General features: G+C 44.1%; 1 protein-coding gene across 1 annotated transcript in view; it reads left to right on the forward strand.

Annotated features, from left to right (window-relative positions):
• The first annotated feature begins 1,548 nt into the window (after positions 1 to 1,548).
• The window catches only part of efnb1 (ephrin-B1), a 59,524-nt gene continuing 44,660 nt past the window's right edge, over positions 1,549 to 16,412 (forward strand). The window contains exon 1 of the mRNA XM_079250478.1: positions 1,549 to 2,578. Within this exon, the coding sequence (XP_079106604.1) occupies positions 2,463 to 2,578 (116 nt within the window). The 5' untranslated portion in view covers positions 1,549 to 2,462. The remainder of the gene's footprint in view (positions 2,579 to 16,412) is intronic.

Genomic DNA, 16,412 nt, shown 5'->3' on the forward strand with positions numbered 1-16,412 from the left:
TAAAAGATTAGATGCAGAGGTTCCCAAGACAAATCTTTTCATCATATTACACGCTGCTGATGGGATGTTTTTTGGACTTTGCTGATCTCAGGCTTCATTTTTGATCACGCGCTTACAGTAACAGCTCGCACACAACCATCGTGCTCTCAGAACTATTCTTCTGTTTGTCATTATTCCGTGGCCACCAGTGACCGTCCAGTTGTCATGTGTCCCAGAAGTTCTGGACGTCAGGCTGAAAATGTCACCTCTGTGGCAACTGCACTGTGTTTGTTGCAACTATGGCAACCCTCTAAAGGTATGTGGCTGGGCTCTAGGGGATGCTGCCACTTTCTGCGGCCCCTGTTACCCTTACTTCTTTCTCCCACACGCATGAAACACAGAAATATAAATACACACAGATAATTATAGTGTGTGGTCATCTGAGTGTGAAGCTTGTGTTATGTCACAAAGATTTATGAGCTGCAAACACCCAACAGGATGTAATTAAAAAAAAAAAACTATTTCAGAAACTATAAGACATGCCTTTAAGTCTTTTTTTTTCCTGCATAACTAACTCAGAAATCCTCTTTGACAGTCAATAAATGGACATAATCGCCGCCATTAGGGGGCAGCATTGATTGAATAAATGCAACAAAATGAGGAGAAAGTCTCCCCCACACACACACATTTATATATACACACACAAAGGGGGCACAGACATGGACATGATCAATTATGTGTCAAGCATTTCTTCCTCAATGAATGAATGGCTCAATGACTATAGGCTACCGACCGCCTATTGTCTATTGACACAGGAGACGAAGTTCTCATGCAGTTCATTATCCCGAAAGAGGACAACCAGAAAGAGATCCAAAGAGGCCATTAATCATCATTCCCTTCAGAGAGGGAAGAAAGAAGCAGTCAAGCTACCAGATACTGTAATCCCAAGCAGTCAACTGGAAAGATTTTTTTCTTATTAGGAATAAAAACGCACACAAGTTGCAAATGAACTTTGATAACAGTATTAAGCTGAGCTCGTGGCCTCGTTATGACGAGGAAAGCATTCCCAACACTGTGATGCAATTAGATTTCCACACTGGAGGATTGGGACATAAGTAATTAGTTCATGATCTTTAGGAACAAGCAACTCGTGGACTTAGAGGGGTCTTAAAGGGGACTTAAAAGTTTTGCCCTGGTAAGCACTTTCACGCGCACTCCGGGAGCCCGTCGTGTTCGTTTTCCTCACCGGAGCGTCCCGTATGACGGATAAGTCCAAAGTCCGTTTCAGTTTGGGTCGATAGGGGCGGAGATGTGTGTGTGGGGGGGGGGCAAGGCAGCTTCTCTCCTCCTCCATCTACCCACCACCCGCCCCTCCACGTCCCCATAAATGCCTTCGCTTCCTGCTTCCAAGTTCGGACAGAGCGCTGTGATTGGCCGCAGCACGCGCTGTGGGCTGGTCTCTTCCCACCTCCAACCCACCTCTCCCCAGTCTCACCCCCCACCTCACCCCACCCACCCCACATGCTCGCGGTCTCTCTTCAGCTCGGGTTACAGTTGAGCTCGAGCTGTTGCGCACACACACACTCACACACACAAACACTCACACACCGGAGCGCAGTGTTTCAGAGGAATGGAAATTCTGGGGAGCTGAACTGGAGCCACCTTGAAGGGCTCGCGCGCAGATCTACTCCTCCTTTGGCACTTTATTCATCTTTTCCTCTCCAGCTTTTTAAGTGGTGTCCGTACGGTGAGAAGCAGGAGACGCAGAGCACGCAGCGGTCACGCAGCATGCGCGCGGTGGACTGAGACGCTGCCCTGCTGGAGCGCAACGCGCGCACGCGGAGCGCCGCCGAGAGCCGGGAGGGATATTTCCAATAGAAACTCAATTCCTTTGCTTGGAAGAACAGCAGAGGGAGGAGTGAAAGATAACAGTGGAATGAAGAGGACCTGGAGGTTCCTGACGCGCTGCGGAGTTGGGACTGATGGATGAACGCGCTCGTCTGTAGGAAACGGCGACAGGTACCGACAGCATCGCGGGAGCTTTGACAAAAGATCCTCACCGACAAGCCGCCACGCCACACTGTGTCTCCAGAAACTCTTGGATCGGCTGGTTTTACTCCATCACACACTCATCAGATCGTTGAGTTTTCCTCTACAGGGTTAAAAAAAAAGAAAAAAAAAGGTCTGGTTTTGTCTGAGCCACAGGTCAAACAGGACAGTCAGAGAAGTACCGGCCGCTTCCCCGCACGCCTTGCGGACACTTAAAGTCAAGGACACGGGAGTCTGGAGCTGCTTTTTCTTTCTTTCTTTTTTTTTTGGAAAAAAAAAGGAAGCCGGACAGAAGGACATGTATCTGATATCGACCTCACATGCTCCCGACTGATCGTAGCTCACCTTCCCACCGGGCCAACCTCACATAAAGGCTGCCAGGCGCACCGTCCGTCGCTCCGACTTACCGGCTGTCTGTCTGTACGTCCACCAGAATGGCGGGACTCGCTGGTTGGAAGTATTACCTCTGGATCTTTATTTTAATGTGCAGGTCGGCGCTGCCCTCGGCCAAATCGCTGGAGACTATCATCTGGAGCTCGCAGAATCCCAAGTAAGTCTCGTCTTTCCGTTTGTTCACGCGTGGAAACGCGCTGAGTGGATGCGTAATGGAACAAGCTGCCACTGTTCATGTGCTGTTTGAAATGTTTAAGAGATGTTTTTGGATATATATATATGTGTATATATATATATATATATATATATATATATATATATATATATATATATATATATATATATATATATATATATATATATATATGTTTTATAAATGAAAGAGGAAAATGTGAGTTTTTCATGTCAGTCCTGCTCCCCCGGAGTTTGGTGCTGGTGCATTTCTTTTAACTGGGAATTTCCCAACTCCAGAAAGAAACAGTAAGTAAAGGCTTATCCAATATAAAGCAAGGCCTCGTTTAAATCACAACAATAGATGGTTAATTATAGTAATTTATGACAATATTGCACACTTTTATAAAATGGTTTCCAGACTGGTGCCAGCGGCTGTTTGGATGTCTCAAAGTTGCACAAGTTTGCCCAATTCCCCCCCCCCCCTTTACAGTCTCATAATTAGTATTATTAGCTAATGGCAACAACTCAAGTAAAACACACTGAGAGTGTCTAGGTGAAGCCGGGCTTTAAAGGAAGGCCACACTCCATTTCCCAGCTCTCCAAAGTTTGGATTTGGCCACAAAAACGCAAGATAAGAAAATTTCACATATCTGAGAGGCAAAAGCTTAAAGAATAAATTTGTTCAATTATTCTGGATAGAATTCAGACGAATTCCTTCACCTGAGAACAATGAAGCAGACTCTCCCCCTCTTGCTCTTATATAAAAAAAACCCCTCCATTTTATTCCCTTGCAAACAAACCCAGACTGATTACAACACTGTATGTTCTGGCAGCAATTATCACTCACTTAGACACGACTTCTGCATTTGCATGATGTTGGAAAGCATTCATAAGTGGCAAATAAAGTGAGAGAAATCTGTGTGGTAGGACCTGACCTTCCTTTGAGCTCGTGACACTGAGGGGAATTGGAGAGTAGCTTGGCCAGCTTATAACTAGAAACTTACTCATTCAAGTGAATCCATGATTTGTCCACCAAATGTCAGATGTCATAGGGGCTCGTTGTGCAGTCAGCGAGTATGAATATTGCTGCCATGTTCATTGAAGTGTGTGTGTGTCTATGTGTGTGTGTGGCCGGCCCAGGCCTTAATGGTGAGACCACGGCCCATCAGCTTTTATTTGACTATGGCTGCAGAGGTAGTGGAACAATGAGCGTCATCAGACAAATATATACATGCACAGCTACAACTTCACCCCCTCCTAACACCTTCAGTGAAAATGAAGAAATATATATTTAAAAAATGGGAAGGAGTGAAGACATTTATTGATTGATGATGTCACCTGGAGGGAATGTCTCAGAAGGTTACCATGCTGGTTTTTTAGTAGATTGGAAGATCATTTCTCCATCTGTTTCTCCTCTTTGCTCCTTGTAAAAATACCCCATGCCGGCTGAATATTTCATAAAGTTCACAGAGGAACAATAATGCACTCTGCAAAGTGTTCTCTCAAGCTAATTATCCTGCTGCTCTGCGCTCGGAAAACAATAGACAATTATCTTCTGGTGTGCGGAGTACTTTACAATAACAAAAGACAAACCTGTTTTCCTTGGGAAATGTATCAGTCAGCAGCTCAGTCTGAAAGGCAATAAAAACTGGAATACTTGTGCATTCGTCTTCAGTTTGTTGCTATTGCTCCGTCTCTGTGCCTTGGCCTATATTACTCCACAGTGATAACAGTAGCAGAAGCCTATAGAAATGTACAGTACGCTATCTGGTGACTTATCTAGATTTACGATGTCTTACTTCCTGTTTCTGCTTTTGGGAGCACTGCTGCCTCAGCTAATAAATTAATCTGGCCCTCGGCTTCTACGCTGTACCACATGCACACAAAATATAACAATACCAGCACCTCCCCACAGGCCGTGAGTTATGAGGCAAAGTAGAAGAAACCAGCAGGTTTTGGCCACTATGGTGTGTGTGTTTGTATTATTTATTTATTTATTTTTGGTCCTTTCATTTTTCTTTAATGTGAAGGTGTATTTGCGGGTCCCCCAGTACATTCCTGCTGTTATGGATTTTCATGTGAGAATGCAATCAGTCCAGCTCCTCCATTATCAATAACTGGGGTTTGCTTAATTGATTTCCTCCCAGCATGCTTGAACAGGCAACATGCATCATCACTGTAGCGCTGACTTGAGAGAAAAATAATAAGAAGAATCATCCTGGAGTTAAAGTTTGGCTGCGGGATGTGTCAGACCTTTCTGATGTTTAATTTGAGTCTGGGTGAGTGAATTCGTGAGAGTGGTGGGGGCGGCCTCGGAGGGGGCGGTGCGGAAGGAGAAAGGCTTGATGTGTCAACGTTCCTGGCCGTTATAGAACCGCCTAACATTTGATCAGAGCAAATCGGATTAGTTCTCATTTAGCTGAGTGGGATTACCCCAGAAAATGTCACTTTGTTATGACTAATCACGTCCCGTCAGGTTTGGCTGAAGCTGAAACGGCAATATGCAGGCATACCGCTCACACACTGTAAACACACAGGCGTCCTCGGGATATGCCGCAGTGATGCCAATTTAATGATAATCTGACAAGGTTGCGGCGAGTGCTTCCTGCACGTCCTCTAACCCTCCTCGGCTAATATTTGCCTCCTGACCTGCAGCTACCGCCGCCTGTTTGCAGCAGGTCAGGAGACAAACAAGGATGATGGGAGAGGGATGGAAGACACGCTCGCACACCTCCGAAAGCGAACAGCAAAGCAACAGCCTGCAGGCTGGCCAAGAGTCTGCTGCACTGCTTTTGAACTCTTCACATTCTGGCGAAGCTTGGAAACAGTTTGCAGGCACATTTTGGGTTCCCTGTCGTTTTTTTTTTTTTTTTTGAGGCCCCACAGAAGAACAGAAAATAGCATGAGAAAACGAGGCGTTTGTGCTGATTACAGTCAACTTCAGCCTCTGTTGCTGTGTGTCTCTACTTATTTTGCTCTCTGTTGACCTCATCTGTCTGGCTCACAGTTTCACAGCTTCAGTTTATATCATGCTTCACTGGCTCTGAGATTAGGCTCAACTCGATAACAGCTCTGATATTTATCAAGGTTTTCTTTCTGCAAACCAGACAAACAATACGGTGTCATTTTTTAAAGTACTTTCAGATTATGTGGGAGGAAGTTTATTGTTCGCTCTGCTCCTGAACCAGATCATTTTGCTCCGTTTCCTGTTGGGTTTTTGTTTTCATATTTATCTTTTCCCAATAAGATAATTAGGGGAAACTGTTTGTGCACGAGGTAAATGAGAAAAAACAACTTCTCCATTATCTTTGTTTTTAGAAGCTGCGGCTTATCAAAGCAAACATTTTGAAGGGTTTGCTCCTGAAACCTTCGCTTCCCCTACGTTCCAGCCTTAATGACATTTAAAAGGGATTTCGGTAGCTGCAGGTTGAAACAACAAACGGCTACTGCCTGACTTGAAACTGCCGCAACTTGTTGAGCAAGAGCTGGATGAAACTTGAGGGGGAGGTGGGGGGCTGGATGAAGAACTGGACTGGGTAGAGAGTCCAGTGGACGCTCCTCTTTCCTGCTGGCTGCCGTTCGGGTCACTGCCAAAGGGGTCAGAGGCCTGTTTTTGTTTCTTCCCTGCCCTGCACCCTGCTGCTCGCCCCCCTTTACCCCTTCTGCAGTACGTACCTTCCCTCTCTTTGCCTCCCACCACCCTCCCCCCTTCCTCTTTTTCTTCACCCTTTAGACTCTGATCGTGTTTCCCTCTGATAGAGATCTCATTACACACAGAGAGGACTTACAGAATCCGAGCCCCACTCAGAGAGGACCAGAGAGGTCCCGACCAATAAGACATACCTCTGCAAAGCAACTGGCCTTCAGTCCTGTAAATGCAGCCTGTGTCTGACTGCGAGGACAGCTGCGTTGGCCTTCATGTGTGTGCGCTCCCGTGTTGACGTGACTGTTGTTTCAGCAGTGCGTAACGACAGATTCTTCATTTGGTTATCTCCATGAGGCACCTGGCCTCGAGACAAGGGGGCGCAGGGGTTCAGGTTATTTCAGGAGAAGAAGGAAGAAAAAAAGAAGGAGAAATGCAGCATTTTTTTTTTTTTTCATTCATCATGGTTTTCCTCCAGATGGACCCGTTTCATCCGCTGGTGGTTTGGCTGCCACTTTGCTGAAAGCTGATCATTCTGTTTTTGTGTGCCACTGATGCATTTATTTCTTTATATTCGGGCAGCGGCGCACGTGAAGCCAGGATCCGCTCTTTTTCTTTTTTAAAGGTTTCTTTAAAGAGTGTGTGAGTTTTCATCTGGTCCTCATGACTCACTGTTACAGTTGGTCCTCTTTCAAGACATATCGTAGGGATGGCAGCTGAGTGCAATAAATCATTTTGAAGAATGGATCAGGGCTTGAGAAAAAGGTCAATTAGCTCAACAAAAACAATGTAATTAGCTGAACATAAACAATCGACAGAAACGTAACCAATTTATACAAGTTAATAAATCTTTACATGCGATATTACTCTATCAGTCAATACGTGGGTTATACATCAGAATAAATAATCCACTTATTTGTATTAAATACATATTTATACTAAATATGTATTGAGTGGAAAATTAAACATGGTGGTCATTTTTTAATTTTTTTATTTAAGTAAAGGAACATGCAGCGTCATTATACAAAAATCTAACAGAGTCTGCTGTATTGTAGCTGTAGCCACTGAAAATTCAAGATTTTTCTTCATAATTTACCAAATAAAAAACAGATTTTTTTTAGCTCATTAAAAAAAAATCCACACAAAAAAACAATCTGAGGATGTAAAGTTGTGCTTTCACTCAAGCTGATTTGAGATTGGATGACATTTCATAACCTAAATGGACCATTTAGCGCTGAAAAATTAGACTCTTCTGTTGCTACCTTTAGAAAAATCACTGCTGCTGCCTCTGAATAAACACTTAACGCCAGCCTTAACATGAATACATAGTTTGGAGTAACTTCATCTCTAGGTGTGACAGTTTCACAGGCTTAGTGTGTCTGCGGTGAGTCAGAAAAACTATGACAAACTGCATTGCAAAGGAGATTACATAAGAATTCTGAAAGTGTAGATTTTAAGATTTAAAGTCAGCCAAAACAATCGCATCATGAGATTTTTTTTGCAGAGTAAGTAAAATAAATGACATAATAATAAGTTTTGTTTTTTTTTAACCTATTTTTATGCATTTTCTCCGTTCACAACGGCAGCTGAAGGCTCATATGAGAGGGTTCAAGTATAAGCTTAAGGAAGTGAATGAGTGCTTGAGCGTGCATGTCGTCAGGCCATTGTTCTTTGTCCAGCCACAGTGGAGCATTAAGGAAGTATCAGGAGCGTGCCAGTGTGCCCCTGTGAAAGTGTTAAGGGCTGAGTGGTGGATGAGTGTGGAGTGGCTGAACAGTGGCTGCCTTACAGGCAGTTAGCGACCCGGCTTCATTAGGCGGAGGCCTGGCTGGCAGCAGCCAGGAAGTTCCCATCAGCTCCAGCGCTGCCAAAGCAGAGGCACAAGCGTCGGAGCTGGAAACCTTCCCTTAGGATCTCATCTCGTCGCCTCGACTGCACGTTAAGCTGAATCAGGGGAGAGAAAAAAAAAAAGATGGAGGGATGCAGAGTTACAGGAAGTGGAGAAAATGCTTGAATGGGTAAAAGACTGTCTTTTGTTTGTCATCTGAGGTATTTTACATAAGAGCAGTTGAAAATAAGGGGATTAAACAGAGGAGGAAAGGAAGCTAAAGTGGAGCGTTGAAACTCAGCCCTGAGCTCAACCACACATCCTTTCAGTTCAGCATGGAGCTCCTAGATTACTTCCATGTGTTAGTGCACGGGAGACAGGGAGGGAGAAAAGAAGAAAGGAGGACAGGCAGGGAGAAGTTGAGCAACTGAAAAGCAAGTAGACTTGGATTGGTGGAGATCAGCGGCGGTACTGGACAGTGGAACGGATCTGTGTGACAGCCATCTCTAAAACCATTACCCCCGCGGCTCCGACTCGGGGAACTCGTAACCTCCTCCACTGGACTGACCTCATAGACTCAAGTCTTTCTCATAGAACCCCTCTGTGCCGAGGAGGCAGGCCTCATCAGATGCCAGTCCTGAACAGCGGGCAGGCAACTTTAACAGCCAGCTGCACTACAACAACTTCAGGACGTCAGGCGTTGTCACCAGTATACAAGCAACCGGGGATCCGTTTCCTCCCCAGTTTGTGGCGCTCCAAAGACCTTTGTGGGAAGGTTTGAATTCAATGTGTCAGGACTTTGTGGAAGGAAATGGCAGATCTCAGCAAATAATGGCAAAAATGTGTGGGACAGGACGGGAAGGGCATGTTTATTAACAAATAAAATCTGAGCAGAGAATATAAAAATGTCTGCATAGACTTGCAATTTTTTAAATGATGTTATGGAAGAAAATCCAAGTTTTCTTTTCTTTTCTTTTTTTTTTTTAATTTTATTTATTTTTTTTTAATTTAATCTGCAGATCAAAACTAGTTATGCTTTTCTAAGCATCCATGAAATTCAGAAAACTTTCTTATTTAAAGTTTTCCTTATTAAGTAAGTAAGCAAATATTTATTTAGACATCATCTTTCAAGATAAAAATTGCAAACTGCCACAAAATAAAACAGAAAAACTTAAAACAACATAAAACATAAAAAATAAAACTAAGTTTATTATAATGACCTCTTTTATTAAGTACTTTAATAAAGTTTTATACAGTTTTGGGGAATTTTAGGAACTTTTAAACAGTTACTAATTTTTTATTGTGCAAGACAAAACTATTGACCTAATAACCATATTTTACAGTTATATATGCTACATTATAGATCAAATATATGCAAGGATATTTTAACTTTTGAAGGTTTATATGAGAAAATATTCAGAATAATATAATATAATATAATATAATATAATATAATATAATATAATATAATGTAATTTTCTTATGACTTTTGTTGCATATGTCCATTTACCTGTAGCCAAAGTGATTTTAACTTGGATCTTATTTTTACTAGAAGCAACTGGATGAAGCATGACCGCACCGAACCAACTCAGAACATATCATTAATGATCATCATGGAGCTCTTTGTTCGGTGTTATGACTACACTAATGGAGTGATGGGGTAATTGAATCGAGTGGTGGGATAATAGAATGATAGTATGATAAAGTAATGGAATAGTATGATCTCAGGCAGCTTTTCCCAAGGGATGCCCCCATAAGTGTGTCAGCGTGGCAGATGGGCGGTCTGTAACAACCCCCTCCCCCATGTTAATTATAAAGCATCATAATCCATACAGAGGCAGGACATGGAGACTATTAGGGAGAGCGTGGAAATGGCACAGTGTATAATCCTCGGGACTTTGCCACTATTAGTCTCCCTGGGCATCCAACAAAAACCACTCATTTCTCAAGTGATCTAGTTGGAGCGTTCCCTTCCTTGCTCTCCTTGTGTGTAGATCTCTGCACACACACACACACACACACACACACAGATCTCTCTGCTGTTAACTGGAAGTTTTATTTATCTTTGATTATTTTCTTTTTGCCTACTTCATATGTTTCCCACCATGCCCACAGGCAAGACAGATAGCCCCAAAAAGTATTCGTGTGTGTGTGTGTGTGTGTGTGTGTGTGTGTGTGTGTGTGTGTGTGTGTGTATGCATGCCTCTATTAACCCATTCTGCCAAGTCTTGGCTCAGGCTTTTCTAAGCAAACTCCCAGCATGGTCCTGATCCCCCTTGTGCTGGTGAGAGGAGCTGGAAGAAAAGGCCTGCGGGACTCCTGCTGCTCCCAGGCCCGGCCCCGGCTCCTCCGCCTGCAAAGGCCTGGGCCTGGGATTTGGTGCGCGCCGGGGCTCTGTGTGGCAGCTGTGACTGACGCTTCAATCGCCTCTCCCCGGGACACCCCAGCGCAACCCTGCATTCTCTTTCACGCCTCGGAAACGGGGGGAAAAAGACAATTACACACATATTCAGCAACCTCCCTCTCCCAGTCTGTCCACAATCCTGCATCTCTGATGTATGGCCATTTACCAGAGCTATAAAAAAACATTTGCAAAGTTTCTTGTGTTTTGAACAACTTGCAAATTAGTTTAGTTGTCTGGACAGCTGGTCTGGAATGCCATTATGTATTTGAAGCTGCTCTTGTTTATTTAATTCCTTTTATTTATTTATTTTCTCCCAAAGTTGTCCTCTCACTAAGTAAACAGTATAAGTCAGCCATTTCCTTTGAATTTCCCCTGATATTCAGAAAATTTAAGTAATGGAAAAGATTTGAGCCTTAAAGTGGAGTTAATGCTATCATGTATGGATTGTCAGTAAATTGAGTTTGTCTCCGGGCTATTGGAGCAGGGACTCCTAAGCCACCGGGATTTAGGTTTCTTAATTGAATTATTTTGATTGCTGACTTGATTGATGGAGTCATATGTGGAGCGTTTTCCATGCGTTTTTTTGTCCGGCTAATTCTTCTTCCAATAGAGCCGTACCAGACAGATACAATAGGAACCTGCAATCAATCACAACTGCAACCCGGAGCATTTTGTTTGGAGAGAAATGTGCCTGCCATCGGGTCCGAGTTCCACAAGCCGCCCAGACAACGTAAAACCAACAATGACATCAGATAGTAAAGCACTCAGAAGTATAATCTTCCCATAATGCCATGCTAAACCCCACAGAGACCCACCGCTTTTTTTTGATGCTCCTCCTCCCATAGCCTCTGTCTCTCTCTCTCTCTCTCTCTCTCTCTCTCTTTGCTTGTGTGTGTGTGTGTGTTTGGAAAAGAAAAAGAAGAGTGAATGGAGATGTCACTGTCAGACTTTGGCCTCCACATGAGTCCGCTCCAGAATGGCCATATTGGCAGCTTGAGTGTGTAAGCAGTGAGTGAGAGCGCCTGTCAGGGGGGTCGGTCTGCTAACCCACCCCCCCTTTTCACTGCAGAGTTCTTACGGACCTGGATCGGAGCTCGGCGGGACGCAGGTCTATATTTCATCCTTTTTTCATATGACGGAGACCGTTTCATCTCTCACACACATGTTTCCCATTAGGCGTGTGTTTATTCTCCCACATGATGTGCTTGGCTGTGGAAGCCTCTCATCTCCCCAATATTGGAAATAGCAGTGAAGGTCTGCTAAAGCAAACACAATACCCCCCCCCCCCCACACACACACACACACCCCACACCCGCTCTCTGCTCGCTTTATGAACTATGCAGAGAATAAGACCGTGGGCACTGCGTCGGCTTGATTTAATTAGGTGTTTTTTCTTTTCTTTTCTTTGCCTCTTAAAGCTTTGCAGTGTAAAATTCCACACAGTGAGTGGAACCTGCTAATCTGAATGCAGCACTCTCTCCCTCATTCTGCTGTCTCATCTTCAATCCCCCTCCTCACACACCCCTGCCCCTGAAAACTTTCACTACTTTTAGCTGTTGTCCTCGTGTGTCTTTCAAGTCCCCCCCACTGTGAAACATGACAGACCCGAACCTCAACCACATCACTCCTCTCTTCTCTTTCTCCTGTCTCGGAGATGAAAGCTTTTCCTTCTCTGTGAATCCTTCTCGGCGCACGCCGAGCCCAGGCCGCCGTCGCCCGCTTTTAGTGGCTCTGTTTGCTGCATTTTCTGATTTATTTATACACTTCTGATTGTCGCACCTCATGCCTGTCAAGAATCCCTGTCTGAGCCTCGCATGTGCATTATGCGCCGCAGTCAAAATCTGATTTGAAATATACATGAAATGCATGAATATATTTATAATAGAGAAGAAACCTCCTGTAACATCCAGGAGGGTCTCCTTTCCTGCTCTAGAATTGGAGTGGCGTGATTCTTGAAAGCCACCACCGAACAGAACGACCTGCTAATGCACCCCCCTTGCACAATAGAAGGGGGAGTAGATGGGGAAGGGAAATGATTTGGCTCCCATTGGACGAGCTGGGGCAGTTGCTTCAAAGCAGCGGGGCTCGCCGAGGCTTTAACCGGCCATCTCTCTGCATTAGACGTGCGTCCTGTGATGAGCCTTTGAAGGGTGTGAGTAGCTCTGGCTGCGAGATTGCAATTGCATTGCACGGATGTTGGGAGTCAGCCCAGCAAAGGGGGGAAAAAAAAAAAAAAAGACTTCAGTCAGTAGCTTCTTTAGAATTGTGGGTGCTCCGTTCGGTGCCCGGTTTAAGTAAATGGACTAAAAACCGTGTAGGAAAGAGAGGAACAATGTGAGGAAGGCCACAGCTGCTGTGTCACGTTAGGATGGACGCACACATGCACATCTCCCAGCGGAAGTATGGATGTGTGTTGTGCAACAGCTCAGGAGTCAGCTGTGGTTGGCTTTTTGCGCAGATTATGATTGGAGTGTGTGTTACAGATGGCAGTAATAACGATCAGATAGCTCTTGTAATGGAGACGGCCCACTTTGTAATGGCTTCCTAAAACAACACATGGAGCGTCTTTACGAGGCCACAATCCGGCCGGTTATCACAGAGCAAACTGAGCGAATGAGAACAGCGTCATGTCCGACAAGCTATTTATTAGCACACACATCACACACATTTCATTTTAACACCGACAGCCTGCATCTCAGCCTGCTCTGTGCTTGTTAAAGGCGAGTGTTATCAGAGGAGACACAGACTCCCGCTACACCAGTTAGGCCGTCCTCCCCTTTTTACATTCACTGTTAATGAGCCTAATGATGTGTGTCTCAGTGATTGCATCAGTCAATATGCTGTTCAATATGGGTTTTAGAAACCCACTGACAACTTAAGCATGTCCGCCTGGATAAGATCTCCCATCCAAGGGAGGAAAGAAAGAGCAACTAATTTGTCTTGGATTTGATGGGACATGTGTAGCTGTCTTTTACCATCATGAGCTGAGATTGTACGCAGAGAATAGACTTGTCACTCACATTCTCTGATAAGAAGCTGCTTTTAAGACACAGGAGACAGCTGTGTATTAAAAAACATTGTGTCCTACTTATTACAGAGATCCACGCTCTAGTATACGGAGCTCTTGGTTGTGTGCTGTAGATATGCTTCAGCTTTGTGTTGTATCTCCCTGTTGTTCCTTTTTGATTTCAATGAAAGGTTTTTTTATGCTTCAGAAAGGGTTTAGCTGCAGTTTTGTGTCAGCTCATGTGAGAATATGCTTGTACTGATAGCAAATTCTCCTTTCTTTAGCTTCTTATTTCTTGTCACATTAGTCAGCGCTACCTTAAGCGCTGGAACGCCTTACTTTTTTTCCCTGCTAATGTTGGTTTCTTCATTCAGTGAAAAAAAAGAAAGCAAGTGGAGAGACCCCTGTGACACTGATAAAAGCTCTTTCTTTTATAAACCACACAGCATTTGATTGATCTGTCCCGTGGTCTTGATCCCTGGGCTTGGCTGATTAAACCTATCCATCAGCTTCTCTTATCAGCGCCCTAACAGATCGACTGCAGGACACTGAACTAAAACCCTCCGTATTGTTGCTACACAGAAAAAGTCAAAGGGTAAGGACGGGGAGGGCGGGGGAGGTTTACCAGAACTCCTCTCTTCAAGGCCCTGTGAACAAAGCACAAAAAAATCCCCACTTTGTTATTCTAAAAATAATATCATCCGTACAGAAATAAGGCTTTAAAGATAGGCACCCTTCAATCATTGTTGTGATTGTGTTGCACACACACACACACACTGTTCTCTGTTGTGCATATTGGTATAACCTCTAAATGAGGTCGAACAGTGGCATTGCGGATTGTGACAAGAGTGTTTCCTCTCTACTGGGAAATCATAAAGTAATGCTTCCTGTCCACAGAGTGTCAGCTACCCCTCCGGTGATGTGACCCTGTCCTCGGTCACAACTCCCACAGACATCAGCCAAATAATGACATCTCTTACACTGACGGGCTGTCATTCACTTGCCTGCCCAAGCATCCACACACACACACACACAGATGAGCACACGTGCTAGCTTGAAAACGAGGGCAGACTATCAAGCTCGCCGTTATGAATCATCTGAATGATTTGCAAGTCAAATAGCCAGTTTCATAAGATGTGCCTGTTATTTTCTGAAATAAATTTGAGTTGCTCATCTTCTGGGTGACTGTTAAAGCAAATACATCAAGGCTACTAAAACGTGGATGATTGCATGTCACTTTGCTCCCATTTATCTGCACACGTCTATTACCGCCACGTTGTCAAATGAATGAAAGCAGCTCAGGAAAAACCAACAGATGGGCTTTTTGAGATTCACAGATCAAATTTTTTTTTTTTTTTTTTTATGTTTGACATTTTGTTAAACATAAATCACTTAATCTATTACCTCGTCTTAAAATTTCTACTTATGATTGAGGAAACCAAAGTATTGCAACGCTGTAACAGGTATATAAGCATTTATGGTGGCTGATGATAATATCGCATTTTCCATAGTGGTTTAGCACAACTTTACGACACGTTAACATCAGATAGTGCTAAAGTCTGCAACTTGCTGCCATATCAAGAAACAATCAGCCTAAGTTTACAGCCGGAATCACATTGGTAGAACATGATTTACTGGGATCCTGTTGCGGCCTGCCCTGCAGAAGCAGGTAGAGACCTGCTAGCCTGCATACTTACTGATAGTAACTTTTCAAGGAGTCGGGGGGGGGGGGGGGGGGGGTTATCGCTCCCCAAATGCAAGGCGGGACAAGTTGCCTGCATGGCACATTCATTAACCTGGTACCCAGCTAATCTCCTGGCTAATTCATTTAGCTCTCCACGTCCTCCTGTGTTTTAATATCCTTTTTCCACCGCTGCTCATGGGATGTAGTAGGAGCGTAGCCATGACGATGATTGTGTCATTATTTTGCAGTCAGATGAGTGATATCCCAGAGGGCTCTGGCTGAGTTGTCCAGGCCAGTTGAGAGGGACTGATTAGAATTGCAAATGGACGCCAAGTGTTGTGTTTATTGTGTGTCTCAATATTGGAGACAATCAGGCGAATCAAAGCCCTCAGCTGGAGGGAAGGGACTGAGGCACGGTGGGCCTCTCTGGTTGGCACCACGTTCTCAGTACTTGCACGGTTGCACCCCCTCCACCCTTGCTTTTTTTTTTTTTTTTTATTCCCCCTTTCACTTGCTTTTGGTCCACTCTGTTGTATGCATGCATATCCTGAAGTATGTGAACACAGCTGGAGAGAGAGAAGGAGGAACGAACAGAGACGTGGAATCTTGTGCACTCTGTCATCTGTTGTGTGGCAGTCCTCTCACACAGCTGAGAAACATTAAATACGCTCCGTGATAATGAAAGCACTGGTGACAGACATAAATATCACAAGCAAAGAGATGGAGGCTGGAAAAATCTTGTATGTTTGCCCATAACAAATTTGTCAATGATTTTTATGGCTTCTTGAATTGTTAGAAACACAATTATCAGCTTTTTTCATCAGTGCAAATGTCTTTCTATCCTTTTTTTCCCCACAGATCACTGTTAGTGATGCAAAATATTCAGTCCCCCTGCACATATTAAGGGCTCGGGAAAATTCAAATGTCTGCGTGCAGTTGTGCAGTCAGGCTCAGCAAATTGAGCCTACTGGCTGTTTGCCAAGCTTGTGATGGCTGGGTGACAAGACTGTGGTCCAAAGTGCCCTAAACACACATTTTCTCCTCAAATCACTTGCGAATTGTTCTTCCTCAATGATTGGCCATTACCCTGATATTGACTCACTGTTTGCACAAGATTGGGGCGAAATCCATCTGAAAACCATCCGGTGGTGTTGTGTTAGACAGGAAGCAAGTGTTTTAGCTCTGCATGTAATTCACTCTGTCACTTGCACACAGAGAGGCCTATCTTCTCCTGTTTCGCTACTGTTAGCT

The sequence above is a fragment of the Telmatherina bonti genome, assembly GCF_933228915.1.
Source record: "Telmatherina bonti genome assembly, chromosome: 12".
Lineage (NCBI taxonomy): Eukaryota > Metazoa > Chordata > Actinopteri > Atheriniformes > Telmatherinidae > Telmatherina > Telmatherina bonti.